Consider the following 25202-nt stretch of genomic DNA (forward strand, 5'->3'; position numbering starts at 1 on the left):
TCTATGATATATAATCACAAACATGTAGATAATTATTATTTGAGCTTCCTCTTTTGAGGGCTGTTATCAATCGTGAGTACAGTATCACCTTTATGCTGTGTCCAGAACTGGTCCTATGTCACACTTCACTGTCTTCAGAATTCAGCTTCCACAAAACACCTGCTCACATGGTAGAGTTGCACATATTGTGTGAATTGTGTAGCTTTGACAAATGAATATTCATTTGCTTTGTTTCCTATTGTGCAGTAGGCTTTTGGCATTCGCCAAGATTTGGTTCCCTTTGGATACCAAAATCCATTGATGCTCAAGTCTCATTATATACAATAGTTTCTCTTATATAAAATTGTAAAGTCAAATTCCCAACAGTCAGCCTCCTCACCTCTCTTCTTCTGCTGCCAGATTTGAAATCACATCCTAATGATCTGTTGCCATCCCTTTGTCTTTCTTCCACCAGATTTTAAACTCTTTTTTGGCTGAAAAGGAGTTTTGAAATCTAGTGGCAGAAGAAGAGAGGAAAGCGGGTTAATTGTTGGTTTAGAATGTGGATTTGAAATCCCGCAGCACCAAGAGGTAGTTGAGGAGTAGGTTGTTGGGAAAAGGGAGTTAAATTAGTCTGATACTTTGTGGTGGAAAGGTGGTAAATGGAGTAAGGAACTGGTGCTTTTAAGAAGAACATGGAAAGACAGGCAGAGGGGCAGCAGAAGGAGTGAAGTTAGGAGATCGAGCCAGTTAAACAGGAGCTGCAAAGCCAGAAATGGTCATAGATTCATGGGCCATCTATTCCAACCCCCTGCAATGCAAGAAAGGCACAATCAAAATACTCCTGACAGATGGCCATCCAATCTCTGCTTAAAAGCTTCCAAGGAAAAAGCTTCCACCACACTTTGTGGCAGAGAGTTCCACTACTGAACAGCTCTTACAGTCAGAAAGTTCTTCCTCATGTTGAGGTGGAATCTCCTTTCCTGTCATTTGAACCCATTGTTCTGCGTCCTAGTCTCCAGGGCAGCAGAAAACAAGCCTGATCCCTCTTCCTTATGACACTTTTTCACATATTTATACATGGCTATCATGTCTCCCCTCAACCTTCTCTTCTTCAGGCTAAACATACCCAGCTCTTTAAGAAGCTTCTCCTAGGGCATGGTCTCATTTTAGTTGCCCTCCTCTGGACACCTTTCATCTTGTCAATATCTCTTTTAAACTGTGATGCCCGGAATTGGACACAGCATTCCAATGAGGTCTAACCAGAGCAAAATTGAGAGGCACCATGACTTCCCTCGATCTAGACACTATACTTCTTTTGATGAAGCCAAAATCTCAGATACCCTATCCGGTTTTTAAATCACTACTTCTGTTCCTTTCAGGAGGGAGTCGCTTACGACCAACACCCGTCTCCTTTGAAGAATGACGGACCCCTTTCCTGTAAGGTGTTCTGCAGATCTCCTGGTTAAATCTGTAAAAGAGAAACCTGCAAATTGAGAGAGAGGGGTGGGTCAACTGTAGTTTCTTTAAGGAATGTGACTCAGAAAATGGAACTTGAAATTTATATTTTCCAGTTCAATTTCTGACAAACTTCATTTTTTGTAGAAATGATTTGCTTGATCATTCTTCCTGTCACTTTAGAAAAAAAAGGGTCAATATTTTTTTACAGTTCAAGATATTGACATATTTTTAGGTAAGCAACTTAAATGTTGTGATATGAACTGCTGGAAGTGTGATTTCTTTCTTTTCTTTTTTTAAAACCAAACAGTGGATTTTTTTTTATTTTAAGGCATAATTCAAAACAGCTTTGTTTCAGCCAAGAATAGAAGATAATTTTAAAAATTGCTCTGAAAAAGCTCCTAAAGTGCTTTACGTTTGTTTTAATTGCAATCAAGAGCTAAGGTTTGACTTGTCCATGGCTATTTTGTGTGTTTATCACTATCTCTTTCTGTAGAATATCACTTCCTTTATGCATGTTGAGTTCTATAGATGGTGGCAGGGAATGTCTATTTTGAACTATTAGCTAAAGGCTGTCCAGTTGAATGTAGAATTGCCAGTATATTAAATACATTGTAGTAATTTGCTATGGAAGTTTATATTTCTCTGCCCTAATATTTGCATATGTGTGCTTGTGTACTCAGTGCATCAAGCCATTTCAGTGGGCATGCTATTCTTGTGCAAAGTTTTAAGGACCACATTTAAACTACAAATAATGCACTCCTCCTACTTTCTTTTCGATTTGGTCTAAAAATCAGCATCCCATGGGCCTATGCCCTCTGTTCGTAAAGTGCTTTTGCTGGGAGTGGGACGCAGTAGGGAAATGGATACACCGTACTTGTGTTAGCATTAGGAAGTTTCTTACCTGTTCAGCAAATACTGTATTTTCTCAAGTCTGATGTGTCATTGAATCTAATGCACACCACAATTTTCAAAACCCCGAAACCAAAAAAAGTATTTGTGCCGAATGCAATGTGCAGTGGCGAAAAGTGCACTCTTTGTACTTCGGCCAAAAAAAGGAGTGCCTTATAGTTGCTGCCTGCTTAGAATGCCTTCTTTAAAAACAAAAGTGTTAAAACACCAAAGCTTTCAGCAATGGAAAAGAAAATCTTGAGGTGCATTCATGCTGTAGAATGAATCTACTTTTAACTGTCATGGCTCAGTGCTGTGAAATCATGGGATTCTAGTTTTACCAGGTCTTGAGCCTTCTCTGTCAAAGAAAGCTGATGCCTCACTAAACTACAAATCCTAGGATTGCGTATCATTGAGTCATGACAATTAAATGAGAGGTGATGTTCCTCAAATAAGAGTTTCAGGTGCTCTTGAAGCAACTTTGCCTTTTGCTTTGGCTCAGTTCTAAGATTACAGTATTGCGCAAATCTAACATGCACTCTAATTTTGGCAAGGTAATTTAGCCCCAAAAAAGTGAGCCTTAGATTTGAGTAAATAGGGTACTTTATTTATTTTCCTGGGCATGCATAAATCTGAAGACTGCAAGAATAATAATTATCTTTTAATTCTTATTTTATTGGATTGTATACATAGAGTATAACTATCATCACAGAAGTATAATAATAACAATCTTAGGAGCACCTAAATGTTTTTGTTTTGTTTTGTTTACAACATAGGGATCTACGTTTTAATGAACCCTACATTTTTTTCTATATGATTAGTTTAGCGTTAAAGTCAGAAGCTGAAGCAGGCATTGAGATGTTGCTATCATGAGACTGAAGTTTTTACTATGGTCTGAGATTTGTGGCTTCTGCAGAATTTTATTCAAAGGGTATCATTCTAATGAGTCATATTGCTATCCCAAAAGGAGTCACGTTGTCTGTACAAATGCTTTTGAGTCTCTTTTCCTTGAGATCGAATACAAAATGTGGAATTGCTTACATACAATTGTTTTATAGTGCCTATATTGTTAATTTGTAGTCTCATTTAAAACAGGACTGGGAATTGGTTGGCCTAACCAAAGATAGTCAAAATGCAGTTCCCAGAGGCCCCATCCACACAAGCCAATAGTAAGAAAAACTGGGAATTGATATTTAACAACATCTGCCAGGTTGCAGTTGCCACCCCTGTTTGTAAAAATGCAGTGTTTGAAATGGAGGCTTGCTGCATTAATTATTATTGATTAATTTCAGCTGTTGCTCTGATCTTTCCAGATGTCTTTTAACATTACTCTTTTTCTACTACAATTTTAAAAATTGCAGGCTTTCTTGGGGCCCTGAAATAATGGGTATAAATTAACTAAATATTTGTGAATTCTTTAAGAATTCTTGATTCAAAATTAATAGTCAATCAACCACACATTGTAGTGGCAATGGATTGCTTACTTTGCCTGCTCATTATAGTGTCCATTCTGTGCTTGTACTGAATACCATCCACTTTTACACACTACCAAACTAATTAATATGTTCACAACTATTTTGAAAATATCTTTAATTTTATAACATTCTTGTTTAGTAACAATATTTACACAGAGGTGAGGTTGCATAGAGGAAATGTGTGGCTAGTAATGCCCCTCTCACTTCAATATAATAAGCAATATAATAACCATGATATTAACATGGTCATTGTGGACAAGGAAAATGCAAGTTGTCTACATGGTGGCACCATAGGTACAATAAAAAAAGAACTTCAGTGCATGAAGTGTTGGAAATCCATCCCAGTGATAAGGTAGTAAAGGTTTTCCCCTCATGTTAAGTCTAATTGTGTCCGACTTTGGGGGTTGGTGCTCATCTCTGTTTCTAAGCCAAAGAGCCCAGACACCTCCAAAGTCATGTGGCCACCATTACCTTCCCACTGGAGCAGTACTTATTGATCTACTCACATTTGCATGTTTTTGAACTGCTAGGTTGGCAGAAGCTGGGGCTAACAGTGGGAGCTCACCCCACTCCCTGCATTCAAACCACTGACGTTTCCGTCAGCAAGTTCAGCAGCTCAGCAGTTTAATCCGCTGCGCCATTGGAGGCACTAAGACTATCATATTACACGAATCTAATGTTCACCCTAATTTTGGCAAGGTCATCTAGCCAAAATGGTGAGCATTAAATTTAAGTAAATATGGTAGTTTCCCCTTTGAGAAACAGTGCTGTCTTTAAGGCATGTTACTAAAACTATTTGTATTTATCTCAACTGTTTTAGCTGTAGCAAAATGCAATAACATCAAAAAGTCATGAGACCTACTTTGAAATGACCAAGCTAAATTAGAACAGTACTATCAATCTAAATTTGAATGTAAAAGGAGTATTGAATACATTTAAGGGGATGCTAATTGAATCCTCCCACAATTCAAATTACTCTACATGATTGGTTATGCTGTATCACCAGATTTAAAAAATAAATTATGGTAGTGTGACATTCTTACTGAAACATTGTGGGTATTCAGGCAAAAGCTTGACTATTCAGTGGTTTTCTAAAATCATGAGTTAGTACATGACTGAACCACACAATAAGTCTTTTTGTAGATCCTTTCAGATAAACAGGAAGGTTCCTAGAAATAATAATAATTGAGCCATTTTCAGTGCCGATGTTTCTCAGTTTAGCAAAAACGAATAAATGAAATGCAGCAAATTGATTAGAGGAAAATAGTGGTACTAATCCCTATAAAAACAGCTGTTGAGATTAAATATGTATTGCAGTAATATGTATGGCAATAAGCAAGCAGCTAAAGGAAACTATGGGTTCAATGCAGTGTTTAAATGTCTTAATGCTTCAATTCAGGCAAAGGTAGCTGGATTTCAGGCCTAGAATTAAAGTCTTGAATGGGGCCAAAGTCTGGCTCCAGCTCAAGCTGAGCTACAACAAAAGGATTAACCATAACGACTGTTAAAAGGCAGAATAAAGAAAGACAGAGCGTATGCACAGATGTCAAATACAAAAATATGTGCACTAATATATATTTGCAGTGAGAAGAAATATATTAGCAAAACCTGGTTGCAGTACTTGAGCCACTGTAACTATAAAGAATATAGGATCTTAAAATCAGAGTCCCCCCCCCAAGAAATAGAGGTAATTGGAGAATGCAGAACAGAGTTTTGTAGTCACTCCTACAACACAAAACCTGCTTTACTAATACGTTTGTGGCACAAATACCACTGGTTGGCATGATCACAGGAAAGGTGAAAATTTTAATGAATATTTATACCAGAACTTTCCAAATTGTGTCTCGCAACACATTAGTGTGTCAGCTGCAGTGTCTAGATACGTTGTATGAATGTAACGAGAAATATCTGAGTCTATTTGAAATAAGGAATCAATCATATGTATTTTTTTAAAATATAAACAAATGATTGTAATGTTTTGTTCCATTACATTTCATTGTTACAATTTATGTATGTGTCCATATAAATTCTAAATAATCGGTTTAACCTCCAGTTTACTAGTAAAATTAAATTATGTGTCATTAAATGATACATGTCTAGAAAGTTTGCCACAAACATGAAATGTTTGGAAAGTTCTGATTTACACCATCAGTGAAGAAAATGTTGCCCTCCAGATATTTTTAGGCTGCAGGTTTTCCTTTTGTTATATTGGATAAATAACATCTGGAGAATTAATATTGCGCACCTCTGATGTACAGTTTACTTTAAAATATTGCCTCAGCCTTTGAGTTGTGTATGCACTCTGCTCAGAGGGGACACCTACACAGGTATTTAACCCACAGTGGGAGAGGATTGGCTCTTTGACATCCACATAAAGGCTCTTCTTGGTCCGAATGCTGGGCAAGGCGGCCCTACGTTAGATAAAATTGAGGCACTATAACAGGTGGGCCACTTCTAATTTCGGCTCCTGTTTTCATCAGGATGGGTGAGGTGGGAGGAGGTTATCCTGTGTGATGGGGGTAAGTAAATCTTTCATCTTTAAAGTTGGGATCCCATGCAAAGACGATGATTCTACATGCAAGAAGACAATTTCCCCCACTTTCCCCTGCTTTTCCCAACTCTGTCTGATGAAGTCCTGAGTGTGGACGTATTACAGCCATCTTATATTGGGCTAATTGCTTGTGTAGGCAGAAGTCATGCAAAACTTTGGCTTAATGCGAACTGAAGTTGATTTCTGCTAGATGCAAAGAGGGGTAGAAGGTTGTTTGAGAACAGGTAATAAACTGGATATTAGTATTGATTTGTGATGATACATGAAATTTAGAATCGAGGAAGATGAGGAACAGGAATATGAACTCTGAATTATTATTTTTAAAAATCTGAATCAACTGTCACATGTATTTCATTTTGTTTGCATATCTCGCCAAAAATATAAGGAGACAGCTGACCATTTTGACAGTGGCAAAACGAATGTGGGAATTGGTAGATGTTTTGTGTGGTTTAAAATTTAAAACTTAGTATTAAGAAAGAAATTCCGATAGCTATAGTTTAGCAGCTGTGGTATTTTTATCTCTTAGAGTGAATTTGCATCCCACTCCTATTACGTAAAGTGATGTTGCTCTCTTTGATCAATCCAGATGAAGTAGGCTGCTATAACCTGAAGTTTTGATAGATAGAAATACTGAGTGTTTCTAGATCAGGGGTCCCCAAACTAAGGCCCGTGGGCCGGATGCGGCCCTCCAAGGTCATTTACCTTAGGCTCGCCCAAAGTCTGAAATTACTTGAAGGCACACAACAACAACAACAATCCTAATTAACTTGACTATCTCAATTCTCTACAATGTGGAGAATATGTGGCAAGGTAGATAGATAGGTAGGGAGCCACAGTGGAGGAACCTTCCCAGGAGCAAGGCCTAATAATAATAATAAAAGTAATAAATCATCCTAACAAAGGATTCCCCCAGGCAGGAAACAGCCAAGCTTTGAAGCTGAAAGGCCATTCAATGCTAATCAAGGTGGGCAATTGAAACATTCACACATGCTTCCAACAGATAAGAGCTCTTTCTTTCTCCCTCCTGGACCTTCCGCAGATATATAAACCCCACTTGATTAGTTTCCAACCTCTGAGGATGCCTGCCATAGATGCAGGTGAAACATCAGGAGAGAATGCTTCTGGGACATGGGCCATACATCCCAGAAAACTCACAGCAACCCAGTGATCCTGGTCTAACACCACTTTTAACTGCCATAGCCCAATGCTCAATTGAATCCTGGGAGTTGTAGTTGGCGGAGAAGACGAGAGATCTTGCAAAGCTACAGCTCCATGATTCCATAGCATTGAGTCGTTAAAGTGGTATCAAACTGTATTAATCCTACAGTACAAATGCATCCACAGATTAGGGACCATTTTGTGAAGGCGATGATGGCATGATTCACAACAACGTAAAGTGTATATTGAGGTGTGTATTGGACTGCAACTCCCATCATCCAAAATAGACAGTGATGACGGATGATGATATACACAGTTCAGGAAACATCTGGAGGGCCCCCAGTTCTCTCCATCCTTGACTCTGTAATAAAGGTGTGGATAGGAACCAGTGGCACGTAGGGCCCTGGACTACATTCTGGAGAACAGAGTTCGAATCCTGTTCAGCCACATACTCTCAGCATCAGGAAAAACACACAATAGGATTACCATAAGTTGGAAACTATTTGAAGGCAAGCAGCAACAAGAGCCCAAATGCAAAAAAAGAAAAGAAAAAAGAATAGGACTTCTACACCTTTGATAATAAATGAAGAGGGAAACTCTTATAGACAAGCTACATCTCTTGAATTCTATTATGTACCTATTAAAGGGACAGGAGCTTTCTGAACTTTGCCTGATGAAGTTTTCAATATACTCGGTTATATATCTATCTATATTGTTTTGAGTGTGTTTTATCAGAGTTGTTGTCTTTTATGATGTCTTATTTTATATCTTTATTTTTTAGTCTTTATTTTATTTAATTTTGTTTATTAAGTTACAGTTACTTTGTTTATATTGACTAATGTGCCTTGTCTTGATGTAAACTGTTGTATGGGTTTCCTTTAGCATAGAATGGTTGCCATATAGTTGGAAACTGCCCAGAGTCCCTTTGGGGAGATAGGGCAGTCTATTAACAACAACAACAACAAACAATAACAACAATTACTATCATTCATGTTTTTTGGTCTTGTTATAACTTTTTCATTACATAATGCTGGGATTAATGCAGCTTGACACCACTTGAACTGTCGCAGCTCAAGGCTGTGGAATCCTGGGAGTTGTAGTTTTACCATCAAGAAGATTGCTCTTAGGTTTAATCGGAATGTCTTTTCCTGTGGATTGAAACCATGAAATGCAGTCTGACACTTCAACTGCCATGGTTATAGGCTATGTAATCATGGGATTCATAGTTTGGTGAGGCACCAGTCTAGAGAAGGCTAAAAGACCTTTTAAAACTACAACTCCCAGGAGCACAAAGCATTGAGCCATGGCAGTTAAAGCTGTGTCGGACTACGGTACGGACTCTGGAAGTACTGTAGTAGGAAAATTATAGCAACTGTGTCTATAGTTTTCCCCCCCAGTTTTTTTGTTTTGTTTTGTTTTTTATTTATCTTTCTCTCTCTTCCTCCCCCCCTTTTTTCTCCTTTTGTTCCTTTCCCTTCCCTCGAATTCCTCGCCTGACCCCCCCTCTCCTCCTCTTCCCTAACCATCCATAGTAGTCAATTTGGTTTTTATTGTATCACGAAAAATTATATATATATATATGTGTGTGTGTGTGTGTTAAAGAAAACGTAACACTGTTGCTTATAAATCTTGCAATAAAAATAATTTTTAAAAAGCTGTGTTGGGCTGCATTATCTATACAGTGTAGAGGCCTGGGCAAGCTCTGGCCCTCCAGGTGTTTTGGACTTCAACTCCCAAAATTCCTAACAGCATTGTGGGAATTAAAGTCCAAAACACCTGTAGGCCCAGAGTTTGCCCAGACCTATAGATGTCAACTTCCCTTTCCTGCTAAGTCCAAAAAAAGCCTCTTTTCCTAACATAATCGTGGGTGTGCATCTACACTGTAGAATTAATGCAGTCTGACACCACTTTAGCTTCCAAGGTTCAATGCTATGGAATCATAAGAGCTGTAGTTTGGCGAGTCACCTTTGCCAGAGAAGGCTACAGCTCCCAGGTTTCCATAGGCTTGAAATATTAAAGTGCATTAATCCTGCATTGTAGGTGCACCCATAGGCACTGTATCCTGCAAGGTAAATCCCATTCTGTCCAATGGATCTTCTGATGTTCACTGATGGATTTTATGACACTTTTATTCTGTGCTCTTAATTATATTGATATATGTTTTATTTTATATCTTGTTTATATCTTGTTTTTTGGGCTTGGCCCCCATGTAAGCCTCCCAAGTCTCTTTGGGGAGATGGAGGTGGGTTATAAGAATAAAGTAATTTTATAAAGTTGTTATTATAGCATAAACTCCCGTGTTTGCAGGGGATACGTTTCTGCCTGAGTCGCAGTTACCCGATAATACAGAAATGACCAAATGCCATTAAATTACCTTATTTCCGATTCCGACATACTGTGGAATTGCATTGGAGAACCTAGATTTTCCTAGAGAGGTATCCACTCTAGAAATTTGCTGGGTCCTCCAATGCAACTCACCTGTAGGACCTGACAAATTAGTAGAAAGACCATTTTCCACAGGTAAGTGAAACCACAGATATGGGTTCTTTGGTTATGGGGGTCTTACTGTACAACATTTCCCTGATTCTCAAATGACTTAAAGCGTATCCATTTATTTTTAGTCTTATGGTTTCATATAGTTTTATTGAACTGAACTAGGTATTCAGAGTATTTACAGAGGGACCTTGATATCCACTGGAGTTTGGCAGCAGGACCCCCTGTTGATACCAAAATTCATTGATACTCAAATCTCATTATATATACAGTGGCATAGTAAAATGATGTTCCTTATATAAAATCAAGGAGAATGTGTTCAAGCCTTGGATTTTTGAATCTGTGGATGCAGAATCCCTTGATACAGTTTTTCATTTTCTTTCCCTTAGGTTTTGGCACTGATTTCCTTTATCTGCATAGAGACAATAATGGAATGCTCCCCTTGTGAAGGCATTTACTTCTTTGAATTTGTCAGCTGTAGTGCATCAGTAGTTACTGGAGTTCTGTTACTTATGTTCTGTTTAAATCTCCATGCAAGAATACCACAGATCAACTGGAACATTACAGTAAGTTCTCGTCCAAACCTTCACTTTATAAAAATAGCTGAATAAACAGTTGAAGTTTAGACTTTAAGCTCTACCAGCTTCATACAGAAACTTGAGACTTTTCATGAATGCTCTTTGCACCAAGGGAGTACATGTGCTCCGTTAAATTCAGTATGAACTCCACTGGCATAATAAGTGTTGTGTAACATTGCATGCTGAAATTGTATTATGAATAGTTTTTCCTGTATAAGACAGGATTTTCTTCAGTGGAAGTCTTTATTGTTGACGCTTGAGGAAAACACAGCCTACAGTTTTCAAATTGTGTTTAAAATCAACATACGGTTTTAAAAATAAGTAGAAATTAAGTTAACATTTTAAATCAATAAGACATTGATCACTGTGCTAAAGATTGGATCCTATTTTGAAATTAACCCATTTATCTTAATATACAAAGAGATGCCTCATGCATTATTTATTTATTACTAGCTTGGGTACTCGGCGGTGCCCGGGTGATTTGAAAAAGACATCTTTTTTGGGATGTATCCAGATTCATCATTGGTGGGGTTCTGGGTGCAGGGTGAACTACAACTCCCACATGGGTGGGTCAGTTCCCCAAACCACTCCAGTATGTTCTGTTGGTCATGGAGGTCACAGTGCTGTGTCTTGATGCAGGGTGAACTATAACTTCCATCCTGTCGAGTCAATCCCCCAACCCCCTTCAGTCTGTTCAGTTGTTGATCAAGTCTTCTCTGTTTGCTGTGTGCCGTAGGAAAGGGTTAAGGGAGAGGCAGTGGGTGGGGTCATGCAAATTCCACACCAATGGAGAGAGAAAGGAACTCTGGGATGTGTTGTTTGCTGTAACCTTATGTCACGCTCACTTCAAACGATCAGCATGAACGCAGATCAAAGACAGCTGCTATCAAAACCAATCTTTATTGAAGAATACACGACTTGGGAAAAGTCGAGAATGACATAATGTTTACATACAATCAATTTTATTACCTTTGCTACTACGTCACATCACACGTAAATATCATCACCAAACCCCACCCCCTGTATCACATTTCTACCATTTCCACACAAACTACTCATTATAATTGTTTTGATTTTCACTCCACAAGTTCCCATGCTCTGCTGCCAGGTGTTTTCATGAGCCGTCGAGGAGTGCTCTTTGTTATGGCTCCAATTCCAGAGCTTGCAGACTCAGCTCTGGGAATTGGCCCCATGACATGGCGCCCCCCCTTTCGCCGACCTCTTCTTCTGTGCTTCCCCCGTCACGACTCTGAAACAAATCAAACATGAACACTATGTATCCATTTTATCTAAAGTACCCATATACTTTTTTAACAAGCTGCGATGGAATACAGGATGTATTTTCCCCAGACTTTTCGGCAAGAATAATTGGAAAGTCACTTCGTTTATGACTTTCTGTATTCTGAAGGGTCCAATAAACTTGGGGCCCAGTTTTTTTGAAGGTAGACCCAGCTTGATGTTCTGCGCGCTTAGCCACACTAAGTCCCCCTTCTCCAGTTTATCGCCTTCCATCCTTTTCTTGTCTGCGAATGTTTTATATTTTTTGTGCGCTTCCTTTAAGGATGCTGTCACCTGACCCCAACATTCTAGCATTTGTGCTTTCCATTTCCCTGCCCCTGCTTCTTCATCCTCTGCCCACCTTGGCAATTGGGGTAGAGGCTGGACCTCATATCCATAAACTACTTCGAATGGGGTTTTATTTGTTGCAGAATGGATAGTAGAATTAAAGGCTAGTTCAGCGAAGGCTAGCCACTTAGACCAATCGTTTTGTCTCATATTAGAGTATATGCGAAGGAACTGCCCAAGTGTCTGTTGGGTACATTCTACCGCCCCATTTGTCATGGGGTGGAAAGCAGAACTTAGGCTCCTTTCTGCTCCTAGCATTTCCAAGAATTTCCCCCAGAATTTTGCTGTAAATTGAACACCCCTATCACTGACCACCCTACTAGGACATCCATGAAGTTTGTAAATATGGTTTATGTATAATTCAGCCAGTTTCTCTGCTGATGGTAATTTCGCAAGTGCTATGAAGTGAGCCTGTTTGGAAAACAGGTCTAACACTGTCCATATATAGCGATGTCCCTTGCTGACAGGCAATTCCCCCACAAAGTCCATGGCTACACATTCCCAAGGCCTGGTAGGTTCTGCCACCGGTTGTAATAGTCCCATTGGCTCCCCTCCCCTCGATTTATTCATGGCACAATCATCACATTGGGTAACATAATTTTTTATGTCCTTTCTCATCCCTGGCCACCAACAGTGTTTCGCTATCGTCTTCGTCGTCTTTGTAATCCCCATATGACCAGCGCTCTGGTTGTTATGAAAACGATGCAAAATCTTAGTTCTCAATATTGCTGGAATGTACAGTTTCTTTTTCACAAACCAAAATCCCCCCTTCTGCTCCCCTTTTTCTGCGTTGGATAAAATCCACTGGTCCCTTTCATATGACTGTATCAGCTCCTTTTCCCAACTATCACCTTCGTCAAATTTGACAGCGGCCGTGCTCTCCCTTTGAGCTTGCGCCCTTGTACTGACAGCTAAACCCCATTGTCTTTCGGAAAACAACGTTCCTTCCTTTGCTGCGGCTACATCCTCGTGTTGAGGCATGCGCGAAAGGGCATCGGCCAAAACATTCTGTTTTCCTTGGAAAAACTTCAATTGGAAATTGAACCTGCTGAAGTATTGTACCCATCTAATTTGTTTGGGGGATAATTTTTGTGGGGACTTTAAGTACTGGAGGTTCCTATGATCAGACCAGACTTCAAATGGGATTTCGCTTCCTTCAAGGAAGTGCCGCCAGCATTCCAAGGCCTTTAATATAGCTAATGCTTCTTTTTCCCATATGGGCCAGCATTTCTCAGTTTCGCTAAATTTTCGTGATAAATATCCACAAGGTTTCAAATTCCCATTTTGATCCTTTTGCAATAACACTGCCCCATATGCACAATCCGAAGCATCACAATGTATTATGAAAGGACTCTGGATGTCGGGATGCTTTAGGACAGGTTCTTCCGTAAAGCGTTCTTTTAGGGTTTCAAAAGCCTTTTGGCATTCTGGCGTCCAACTCAGTTTGGCGCCAGGGGCTTTCACTTTCGCCGTCTCCCCTTTCCCCTTTGTTTTTAAGAGTTCTGTAAGGGGTGCGGTTATTTGTGCAAAGCCCTTTATGAACGATCTATAAAAATTCGCAAATCCTAGAAACGATTGCAATTGTCTCCTCGTTTGAGGTACTCCCCATTCCCTTACGTCCGATACTTTAGATGGGTCCATAGCTAACCCCTCCGGAGATATCCGATACCCCAAAAAGTCAATTTGTGTCTTGTTGAATTCACATTTGGAAAGTTTTGCATACAGTTTTGCTTCTCTTAGTTTTTGCAAAACTTCCCGGACCAGTTCAACGTGTTGCTCTCTGTTCTCGCTCACGATAAGGATATCATCTAAAAATATGAATACCCCTCGGTACAACAGTGGGTGCAAGATTTCATTTATAAGCTGCATAAAGCAAGAGCCGCCATTTTTTAATCCAAAAGGCAAAATTAAATATTCAAAAAGTCCGAATGCGCAGGAAATGCAGTTTTCCAAGTATCCTCGGGTTTGATTCTTAATTTATGATAAGCTTCGATTAAATCCAGTTTGGTAAATATGCTCCCTTTCTTTAACACGGTAATCAGATCCTTTACTAACGGCATAGGGTATTTATTGTCCTTTGTAATTGCATTTAAATTTCGATAGTCAATGCACAGTCTTAAAGAGTTGTCTTTCTTTCTCCTAAATAACACGGGGGCTCCTAAAGGGGAGCTGGATGGCTTAATGAAGCCCCGCGCCAGGTTTTTATCAATATATTTCCTCAATTCCTCCTTCTCCTGAACAGACATGGGGTAAACCTTTGGCTTTGGTAAGTTTGCCCCTGGGGTTATTTCGATTTCCACTTCTATATTCCTTTTGGGAGGTAATTTACTTGCTTCTTTCTGATTGAACACATCCACAAAGTCTCTGTATTCAGGGGGCAATAGTTCTTGGTTTACTTCCTCCGGTTCATCTCCCTCGCTCTCTTCTTCTGCTATCTTGCTTATCTCCCATTGTGTTTGCTGCTCTTTAAATGACATGCTCTTTACCCTCCAATCTACTTCGGGGTTCGCCTGTTCTAGCCATGGGATCCCCAGTATGACATTGTACGTGGCGATAGGGGCTATTACAAAGGATATCCTTCCTTCCCATTTGCCTATTTCACATGGGATCCCCTGTATTTCCTTCGTGGATACTTCCCCAGCAGCAACCGATCCATCCAACTGCGAAAATGCAATTGGGGCTTTAAGCACTGTCTGCTGGCATTTTAGCGCCTCCGCTAATTCCGGAGTTATAATGTTCCTAGAGCAACCGCAATCCACAAATGCTCTACAGGTGGCCCGATTCTCTACCCCCGACAAGCAGATTGTGTGATGAACCATGGGCCTTGTAGTCCTGCTCAGGACATTGTAATCCCTGATGAAGATGAAAACTTGGGTTTTTTACCTTCCCAGTCTGAACTGGATTCCTCTCAGCCAGATCCTTCCCAGGCAGATCTGGAAACCTTGCACCTGCAAGAAAGTTGTGCCCCAGAAGTATGTCAAACAACCCCAGAGCCTACTTCTCCCGTGTTCTTGCGCCGGGAGTTTTGTAAACAACAGAGAAGTTTGGATTCAGCTTCGCGCAGGAGTGCGAGGATAGCAGCTAAGAATGTTGCCAATTAACATTGGTTCTCGTGAGAATCTTTAAGGAGTTTAACATCTGGTCTCAGAGTTTAGCTTTCGTTTCTGATTCCCAGAGAACCGCTTTGGTGAGAAAGTTGGACTCTATATAGGTGTTTTGCCCGCGTAGCAACTTCGCGGAGTCAATTCGTCAGCCTACGGAGCGAGTTGTGTCTGGACAGCGCGCTCCGATTCAAGCCTCGCTTCAGCTCAAGCCTTGCCTTGCTATCCAGCCTTCGCCTTGCTTCCCAGCCTTTGTTTACCGACGGACTTTGCCTTGTTTCCCAGGACTAATCCTTGCCTTGTTTCACGGATTTTACCAAGTTATTCCACGGACCTTGTTCTTGTTCTTAGTTACCTTGTTCCACGTTCAAGCCTTGTTTCAAGTATCAAGTTATTTCCTAGCCACGCTCAAGTTTTATGGACTAAGGACCTTGTCATCTCCCCTCACTTTGCTTGGCAAAGTGAGTGTTTCGGTTATTGGATTACAACTTTGGACCTTAATATTTCTTATTGGACATTGCTTTTTTGGACTAATTCTGACCTTTCCTGAAGGGTCTAATTCTGGACTATTTTCTATACTTGTTTTATTAACTTTATATATTCCTTCAATAAAGATATTAGTTAGATTCTGGCCTCTGTGTATGGTTATTGGTGCCTCTGCCGCCTGGGTCGTGACAGTTTGACTCCGCCACCCATAAGCACCAACTAACCGAGGCCAGGATGTCTACCGGAGCCGCGCCGGCTGGACAGCCGCTCAGCTACACCATCAGCAAGGACGAAGTGGACCGCATCCGTGACAGACTCAACGCGCAGGATGGAGAAATAAAAGGGTTGAGGGAGCGCGGAGTTCGCCTCCCGGCCATGGCGTTGCCTACCAAGTTTTCTGGAGAAGCTGCTAAGGTTCATGTTTTCCGCCGCCAATGTCAAGCTTATCTAGAGGCCCGTGATGCCGAGTTTCCCCAAGAAGACATCAAGGTGGCGTGGGTCTACAGTCTTCTAGACGGACCAGCGGCTAGCTGGGCGACGGCCCTGTTTGATCAAGCCTCCCCCCACCTAAGTTCAGCACAACGCTTCTTGGATCACCTTAAGGAGACCTGGGGAATCGAGGACAATTTGGAGGCAGCCGGTCACAAACTCCGGCGCCTCCTTCAAGGAGACAGACCCATGTCTCAGTACATAGCCGAGTTCCGCGTGCTGGCCCACAACACCGGCTGGAACGATGTAGCCCTCAGAGGACAATTTCGGGAGGGTCTCAACATTGAAATGCTGGAAGAAATCTCCAAGGTGGATCCTCCCCAGACCCTCGAGGCACTCATTGATCAATGTTTACGGGCTGAAGTCATGATTGCCAACAGGAAACAATGGGTTCGAGGCCAGGGCGGTAGAGCCGGGGCAAAACCCCCCGCTCCCGCCAGTGTTCAGCCACGTCCGGTGTGGAGACCCCCGCCGCCAACCCCATACCCCAGAGGAGGCGAGGAGGTGCCGATGCAGTTGGGCAATGTGCGTCCCAGACTAGATGCCGCCGAGAAGGCCCGTCGTCAACGCTTGAACCTCTGCTGGTACTGCGGGAACGGGGGCCACTTCGCCAGAGAGTGCCCAGCCAAAGGGAAGCCTGCCGCCCGTCTTGCGGCGGCGTCCTCCACGGAGTCGAAGGCGTCTGAGCCGACTGGCACACAGCCGGCGGGGGAAGCCAACGACCGGGTGTAGAGAGGCTCGCCAACCCGGTCAAAAAATCCATCCAAGAGCCGCCAACCGGGGTCCTGTTCCTTCTCGTGGTCACATTATGGTCAGCAAAAAGGGGACCCGTCATGATCCACGCCATGATAGACTCTGGAGCTACCAACAATTTCATCGATAGAGAGTATGCCGACTCTCTGGGATTACAATATCATGATTTCAAGAATGCCCGTGTGGTGCAAGCCATAGACGGCCGTCCCCTCAAGACGGGCCCCGTAAGCCAGTGGTCGGAACCCACCAGGATGTGGATAAGGGAACATATGGAAGAGATTTCCTTCTTTGTTACCGAGGTTCCCCATTTCCCTGTGATTTTGGGAATTCCATGGCTGACACTCCACGACCCTAACATCTCCTGGTCCAACAGAGAACTGCAGTTTGCTTCACCGTACTGCCAAAACCATTGCCTCGTAGCCAAGGTATGCCATGCCACAGACTCCGAGCCCATCATCACCTTGCCAAAGAAGTACTCCGAGTATTGGGATGTATTCAATGAGAAAGAAGCCGAAAAATTACCCCCACATAGACCTTATGACTGTGCCATTGACTTGGTGGAGGGGGCCCCGATCCCGCGAGGGCATCTCTACTCCCTGACTGAACCAGAGCAAGAAGCTCTCAGGGAATTCTTAGAGACAAACCTTCGCAAGGGGTTCATCAGACCCTCTCAATCCCCAGCCGCCTCCCCAGTGATGTTTGTGAAGAAGAAGTCAGGGGAATTACGCTTGGTGGTGGACTACAGAGCATTGAACAATATCACCAAGCGGAACAGCTATCCCCTGCCCTTAATCTCGGATCTACTGGACCGACTTCGAGGAGCCAAGGTCTACACCAAGCTGGATCTTCGGGGGGCTTATAATCTAGTTCGCATCAGAGAAGGGGACGAGTGGAAGACCGCCTTCCAGACTAAATTCGGATTATTCGAGTCCCGAGTTATGAATTTCGGTTTATGCGGAGCTCCCGCAACGTTCCAGCATTTTGTCAACGATATTTTTCAGGACTATCTAGACAGATTCTTGATAATCTACCTGGACGATTTTTTGGTGTTTTCCAGATCACAATCAGAACATGAGAACCACGTCAAAATGGTGTTGCAACGACTGCGGGATCATGGACTTTATGCCAAGCTAGAAAAATGCGCTTTTGATCTACAAGAGGTAGATTTCCTTGGCTACCGCATCTCGCCTCTAGGGCTTTCCATGGATCCAGCCAAAGTTTCAGCAGTATTGGAATGGCGGGCGCCAACTAACAAGAAAGAGGTGCAGCGTTTCTTGGGGTTCGCGAACTACTACCGCAAGTTCATTCCAGATTTTGCCCGCTGGTCCGACCCCATCACTAGCTGCATCCGTGGAAAGCAGCCTTTCCGCTGGACTGATCAAGCAGAGAAAGGGTTCCAGCAACTGAAGAAACTATTCACCTCCCAGCCAATTCTACAGCACCCAAATCCTGGAACCCCTTTTGTGGTGCAAGCGGACGCCTCTGATGTGGCAATTGGGGCTGTACTCTTACAACCGGTGGGAGATCACCTCCACCCCTGTGCCTTTTATTCTCGTCAACTAACCACACCAGAGAGGAATTACACCATTTGGGAAAAAGAACTACTGGCCATAAAGGCAGCCTTTGAAACTTGGAGACATTGGCTAGAAGGGGCCAAATTCCCCATTGAAGTCCACACTGATCATCGTAATCTAGAACATCTAAGAACTGCCCGCAAACTAAATCAGAGGCAGCAACGTTGGGCTTTATTCTTTGAACGTTTCAACTTCCAGATCCATTATGTGACCCCAGCTCAAACCAAGCAAGCAGACGCCCTGTCACGTAAACCGGAATACGCTGCAGGACGCAAGGAGACCTTTGAATCCCAACTGCTACAACCTGAGAACTTTGCCACGCTCACAGTGGGGAACACCAAATCCAGTCCCATTGGTTCAACTTCCCCTACCCCAGGACCCATCTGTGCTCAAGAAATCAGGGCTAGTCAGCAAGCAGATGCCTGGGCGCAGGACCAACTTCGCCAAGGTCTGCATTTTCCCTTTTCGCTTAAAGATGGGCTGCTCTGCTATAGAAATCATGTTTATATCCCACCCGGATCGGGCAGGGAAAAAGCGCTTCGTCTGTGTCATGACTGCAAACCAGCAGGACACTTCGGACTATTTAAAACCATGCATTTGATCCTAAGAGATTTTTGGTGGCCCAAGATCCGCAAGGATGTGGAAAAATATGTCAACACCTGCCCAGTATGCCAGCGCTCCAAGATACGAAGGGAGAAGCCCTCAGGGCTTTTGCACCCCCTTCCTACCCCATCTCGCCCATGGGAAATAATTTCCGCGGATTTCATCACTGACCTACCACCTTCCTGTGGATTCACCACGATCTTAGTGGTGGTGGACCTATTCACCAAGTTAGCCCATTTCATTCCCTGCGAAGGCCTCCCCACGGCCAAAGAAACTGCGGATCTATTTCTTCAGCATGTTTTCAGACTACATGGATTGCCCAAGAGTTTAGTCACAGACCGTGGATCTCAATTCACCTCTCGTTTTTGGAAGGCACTACAAAAACTACTGGGCATAGACTCTCGCTTATCTTCAGCTCATCATCCCCAAACAGATGGGCAAACGGAGCGCACCAATGCCACTTTGGAGCAGTATCTTCGCTGTTATGTAAACTACCAACAGGACAATTGGGCTTCTCTGTTACCACTGTCTGAGTTTGCCTACAATAATGGAGTTCAAGCTTCTACAAAAGAAACGCCGTTCTTTGCAAACTACGGTTTCCATCCACGTTTCTTTCCCCCTGTCATTGAAACTTCAGAAGTTCCCGCAGCAGAGGATTGGCTGCAGGAACTCACAGCGGTGCAACAACTTTTGCTCCAGCAACTGGACCAAGCCAAGGAGGACTATAAACGCCACGCTGACAAACACCGCCAGCCGGGCCCCGAAATCAAGGTAGGAGATCGGGTTTTTCTGTCCACTCGCTTTCTGCCCTCCCACCGCCCATGCCGGAAGTTAGATGCCCGCTTCATTGGCCCCTATCCAGTGGTGGCGCAATTAAACCCCGTGACTTTCAAACTCCAACTTCCGCGTTCAATGCGCATTCACCCAGTGTTTCACCGTTCCCTGCTCCTTCCGGCGGATGGTGTGCGTCCTGATACAGACCAACCGGCCCCCCCTCCTGTTTTGATGAATGGGGAGGAGGAGTTCGAGGTTGAGGACATTTTGGATTCTCGCTTTCATCGCCGCCGCCTACAATATCTCATTGACTGGGTGGGTTTTGGGCCTGAGGAACGCTCTTGGGAAGACGCCTCCACAGTCCATGCTCCTGATCTAACCCGTCGCTTCCATCTGACCTATCCCACCAAACCGCGACCTCGCGCCTCGGGGAGAGGACCCCAGTTTGGGAGGGGCCCTGAGGAGGGGGATAGTGTGATGAACCATGGGCCTTGTAGTCCTGCTCAGGACATTGTAATCCCTGATGAAGATGAAAACTTGGGTTTTTTACCTTCCCAGTCTGAACTGGATTCCTCTCAGCCAGATCCTTCCCAGGCAGATCTGGAAACCTTGCACCTGCAAGAAAGTTGTGCCCCAGAAGTATGTCAAACAACCCCAGAGCCTACTTCTCCCGTGTTCTTGCGCCGGGAGTTTTGTAAACAACAGAGAAGTTTGGATTCAGCTTCGCGCAGGAGTGCGAGGATAGCAGCTAAGAATGTTGCCAATTAACATTGGTTCTCGTGAGAATCTTTAAGGAGTTTAACATCTGGTCTCAGAGTTTAGCTTTCGTTTCTGATTCCCAGAGAACCGCTTTGGTGAGAAAGTTGGACTCTATATAGGTGTTTTGCCCGCGTAGCAACTTCGCGGAGTCAATTCGTCAGCCTACGGAGCGAGTTGTGTCTGGACAGCGCGCTCCGATTCAAGCCTCGCTTCAGCTCAAGCCTTGCCTTGCTATCCAGCCTTCGCCTTGCTTCCCAGCCTTTGTTTACCGACGGACTTTGCCTTGTTTCCCAGGACTAATCCTTGCCTTGTTTCACGGATTTTACCAAGTTATTCCACGGACCTTGTTCTTGTTCTTAGTTACCTTGTTCCACGTTCAAGCCTTGTTTCAAGTATCAAGTTATTTCCTAGCCACGCTCAAGTTTTATGGACTAAGGACCTTGTCATCTCCCCTCACTTTGCTTGGCAAAGTGAGTGTTTCGGTTATTGGATTACAACTTTGGACCTTAATATTTCTTATTGGACATTGCTTTTTTGGACTAATTCTGACCTTTCCTGAAGGGTCTAATTCTGGACTATTTTCTATACTTGTTTTATTAACTTTATATATTCCTTCAATAAAGATATTAGTTAGATTCTGGCCTCTGTGTATGGTTATTGGTGCCTCTGCCGCCTGGGTCGTGACAGTTTGGCACTACCAGCATGCGTTTGTCTTGACTCACCAGCCGCTCCGGAGGTTCTGGGGCTCGCACCTCCTCCTCCGCTCGTCTCCCGGCTGCTGGCGTGGGTTTTGTGGCTTTGGGCGGTTCTCCCTTCCGGGCCCAACATTCCGCCGCCCGATGGCCCGTCTTCCCACATACAAAGCATCCCGGCTTAGGTCTGTTGTCTTCTCCTTTGAAGGGGATCCCGGGCCTCCCTCCGGGTCGCTCCTGCTTCCTCGTTTCTCCCCGGCCCCTCGCTGCCGGTCTCTGCTGGGCGCTGCTGCCGCCGCTCCGAAAGCGCTTTACTTGGGACAGGGTGGATTCGACGCGCCCTGCTAGTTGAATCCAACCCTGTAGTGTCTCTGGGTCATCTCTGTGCGCCGCCCAACTAAATACCTCGGGGCGCAGTCCTTCTTTGAATATCTCCACTTCGGTCACTTCGGACCACTCTGGTACCCTTTCCGCAAGATGGAGGAATTCTTCTGCGTACTCAGGTACCGTCTTGTCCCTCTGCTTTATTCCTTTTAGTTGGTCGCGAGCCCTTAATTGCTCCAGCGGGTCTCTAAATCGGTTCTCCAGTGCGGTTAAAAATTGGGGCACTGACCTCAAGCACGGGTCGCGTCTGGCATGTAATTGCACATACCAGCTGGCCGCCTCCCTTTTTAGGGTATTACCAATGGCCCGAATCATGCTTCCTTCGGAGGGGAATGTGTGCGCATTGTCCTCCATGTATCCTCTGATGCCAATGAGGAAAAAGTTCAGCTCGGATGATTCCCCTCCGTATTCCAGTTTGAGCTCCTCTCTCCTAGGCATCCATTCTGTGGCTCGTTGCCTCTGCATGGGTGGTCTGGGGAGGGGTTGCATCGGGTTCCCTTGAGCTAACCCTCTGACCACGCCGCGCCCCAGCCCGGCGGTTGTTCCCCGCGGCCCTCGAAATTCTGCCGCTGCCGTCGGCCCTTCCACCCATCTGAATGCAGGCCCTGCTGTAGCCCCCGCGCTTCGCCCTCCTTCGTCGTACGGTGCATCCTCCCCATCTCCGTGGATCTCCGGCTCCTCTTCGCCTTCCTCCACCAACCCACTGGACCCGATCCCTGGTCCCAGCGGTCTTTCCACCCCGACACCCATTCGAGGGGTTGGGAGTCCTGTTGGAGTTGGCGGCCTCAGAGTTCCCAAGGTTTGCTGGCGATCCACCTCGCGCGCCATCCTTTCTCGGAACTCCAGCTCCTGCCAGTACTCCTCGTCTCCGTCGCCGCCTGCTGCCTCTGGGCTCTGCGTCGATGCGCGCTGGCCCCTTTGGCTCCAAGCCTCGTCCTTACTCGGCTCTCTTTCGGCACCGTATCGAGTGGGCTCCCTCTGGAGATTCTCCTCCAACAACGGCACCAATCTTCCCACGGTTTCCGACAGCCTGGACAAGTTGGTCTCCAAGATTGACAACCGTAGGGCCACGGTCTCCGGCATGCTCCCTCCGGACCCCCAACTGGTCTCTGCAGCCGCTGAGACACCTCTTCCTCCTCTGGGGATCCTCTGGGTTACTCCGTTCGGTCTGGGGTAGCCAGTAGAGGAAGCGATGGCCTGTAGCGTTTCCTCTCCCAGCGGTCGAACATCTGGTAGTGGCCCCTCTGCCCCCTTCGGGCTCCGATCGCCCCCTCCACTCATTGTCACTTCACTGCGACTTCGCAGGAGGGTGAGAATGGGATTCTCGACTTAATGTCACGCTCACTTCAAACGATCAGCATGAACGCAGATCAAAGACAGCTGCTATCAAAACCAATCTTTATTGAAGAATACACGACTTGGGAAAAGTCGAGAATGACATAATGTTTACATACAATCAATTTTATTACCTTTGCTACTACGTCACATCACACGTAAATATCATCACCAAACCCCACCCCCTGTATCACATTTCTACCATTTCCACACAAACTACTCATTATAATTGTTTTGTTTTTCACTCCACAAGTTCCCATGCTCTGCTGCCAGGTGTTTTCATGAGCCGTCGAGGAGTGCTCTTTGTTATGGCTCCAATTCCAGAGCTTGCAGACTCAGCTCTGGGAATTGGCCCCATGACACTCTTATGTCCTTGAAGGGAGTGCTTTTGGTATCTCCTCGTCACTGTGGATTATTAGTTGTTTGTGGAGGCGGGAAGCTGTCTGTGTAAACGAACACCTCCACCGCATACACATTTTCACTTTTAGTATGTGTATAGGTAGATATCCCTCTTTTTATCTCTTAAAAGAAAATCAAAGTAGCTAACAATGTTAAAAATTATAATGAAATAATGTATTTAAAACCAAAAAACATATAAATATTGAAAAAGAATTAAACACAGAAGTATCAAAAACAGAGTTAAAACCATCAAATCATTACAAATATATTAAAATATACAAATATCAATCAGCACTCTCTGTCTCTAAAGATTCTTCAACATTCTTTTAAAATTTGCCTGAAAAGAAAGATTTGTCTGTTTCTGGAAGGATAGCGAGGGAAATCATTATTTTCTTATCCCTTTATTACCCTTTTTTGCTCCTTTTTAATAGACTGTAAAGGATATATTTAAGAGAAAATCTTATGGTGTGCTGTAATATTCTGGCTTTGCCTAAATCTGCTTGGCTCTTGGCTTAAGTCTAAGATAAACACAGGACCTGTAATTGTCAGCCATATAAGAAAATCATTGTGTTTATTCTGATTTTTAAATTGCATTTTACAAACTGCAAGATCAGCTTAGCTCATATTCTCTCCCTCCAACATTTCTGGCCTCCATATTGTAATGGAAATTTTTGGCATGCCTAAAAACTCACTCAAGCACTTTTTATAATATGCTGAGATATAAATGCCCAAGTAGCAAATACAAAGATAATCTTCAAATTTATTTTCTCCTAGTGTAATCAAATACCTAATTTTAGATGTGAGAATTATATAGAGTCATCAAAAAGAACTGGGTTCTTTCTAGATCTTAGCCTCCTTCATCTGGTATATGCCATATCCAGATGTTGGGCTACAACTCCAATTGATCCTCATCAGCATGATCAATGGTAAGAGAAGTTGTGCATTACATGTTCATCATTATAGCCAGTGAGACTTATTTATTTATTTATTTATTTACAGTATTTATATTCTGCCCTTCTCACCCCGAAGAGGACTCAGGGCGGATCACATTATACGCACATAGGGCAAACATTCAATGCCCATAAACACTTCAAACAGAGACAGACAGACACAGAGGCAATTTAACATTCTCCTGATGGGATGTTCGATTCTGGCCACAGGGGGAGCAGCTGCTTCATCATCCACTCTGATGGCACTTCCTCATTCCAAATCGTAAATTAGTTAAACTTGTCTCCCCACTTTTATAAGTGGTACCTTATTTCCTACTTGATAGATGCAACTATCTTTTGGGTTGCTAGGTCAGCAACGAGCAGGGGCTATTTTTAATTTTTAATTGATGGGTGCTCACCCCGCCACGGGCTGGCCTCGAACTCATGACCTCATGGTCAGAGTGATTTATTGCAGCAGGCTGCTCAACAGCCTGCGCCACAGCCCGGCCCCAACTCATCAAGGGTTGCAGTAAATGAAAGTAAGCCAGCAAAGTGTTACTCTAATTGAAGGGTGGGCAAAATGAAATGGGTTGTGGGGTGCTGAATTGATTTTAATGGGTTTTTAAAAATTATTTTAGAATTTGATTATTTAATAACACTGTGCAGCAAAATTTGAAAGTAAAATATATTCCTGGTTTGAAAGTGTTACTTATTT

At 43.6% G+C, this 25202-nt stretch overlaps 1 protein-coding gene across 1 annotated transcript in view; it reads left to right on the forward strand.

The window, feature by feature from the left end:
* cmtm4 (CKLF like MARVEL transmembrane domain containing 4) overlaps positions 1 to 25202 on the forward strand; it is a 42530-nt gene that overhangs the window by 6113 nt on the left and 11215 nt on the right. The window contains exon 2 of the mRNA XM_003225345.4: positions 10395 to 10571. Within this exon, the coding sequence (XP_003225393.1) occupies positions 10395 to 10571 (177 nt within the window). The remainder of the gene's footprint in view (positions 1 to 10394; positions 10572 to 25202) is intronic.

This window comes from Anolis carolinensis, unplaced genomic scaffold, assembly GCF_035594765.1.
Source record: "Anolis carolinensis isolate JA03-04 unplaced genomic scaffold, rAnoCar3.1.pri scaffold_9, whole genome shotgun sequence".
NCBI classification, from domain to species: Eukaryota; Metazoa; Chordata; class Lepidosauria; order Squamata; family Dactyloidae; genus Anolis; species Anolis carolinensis.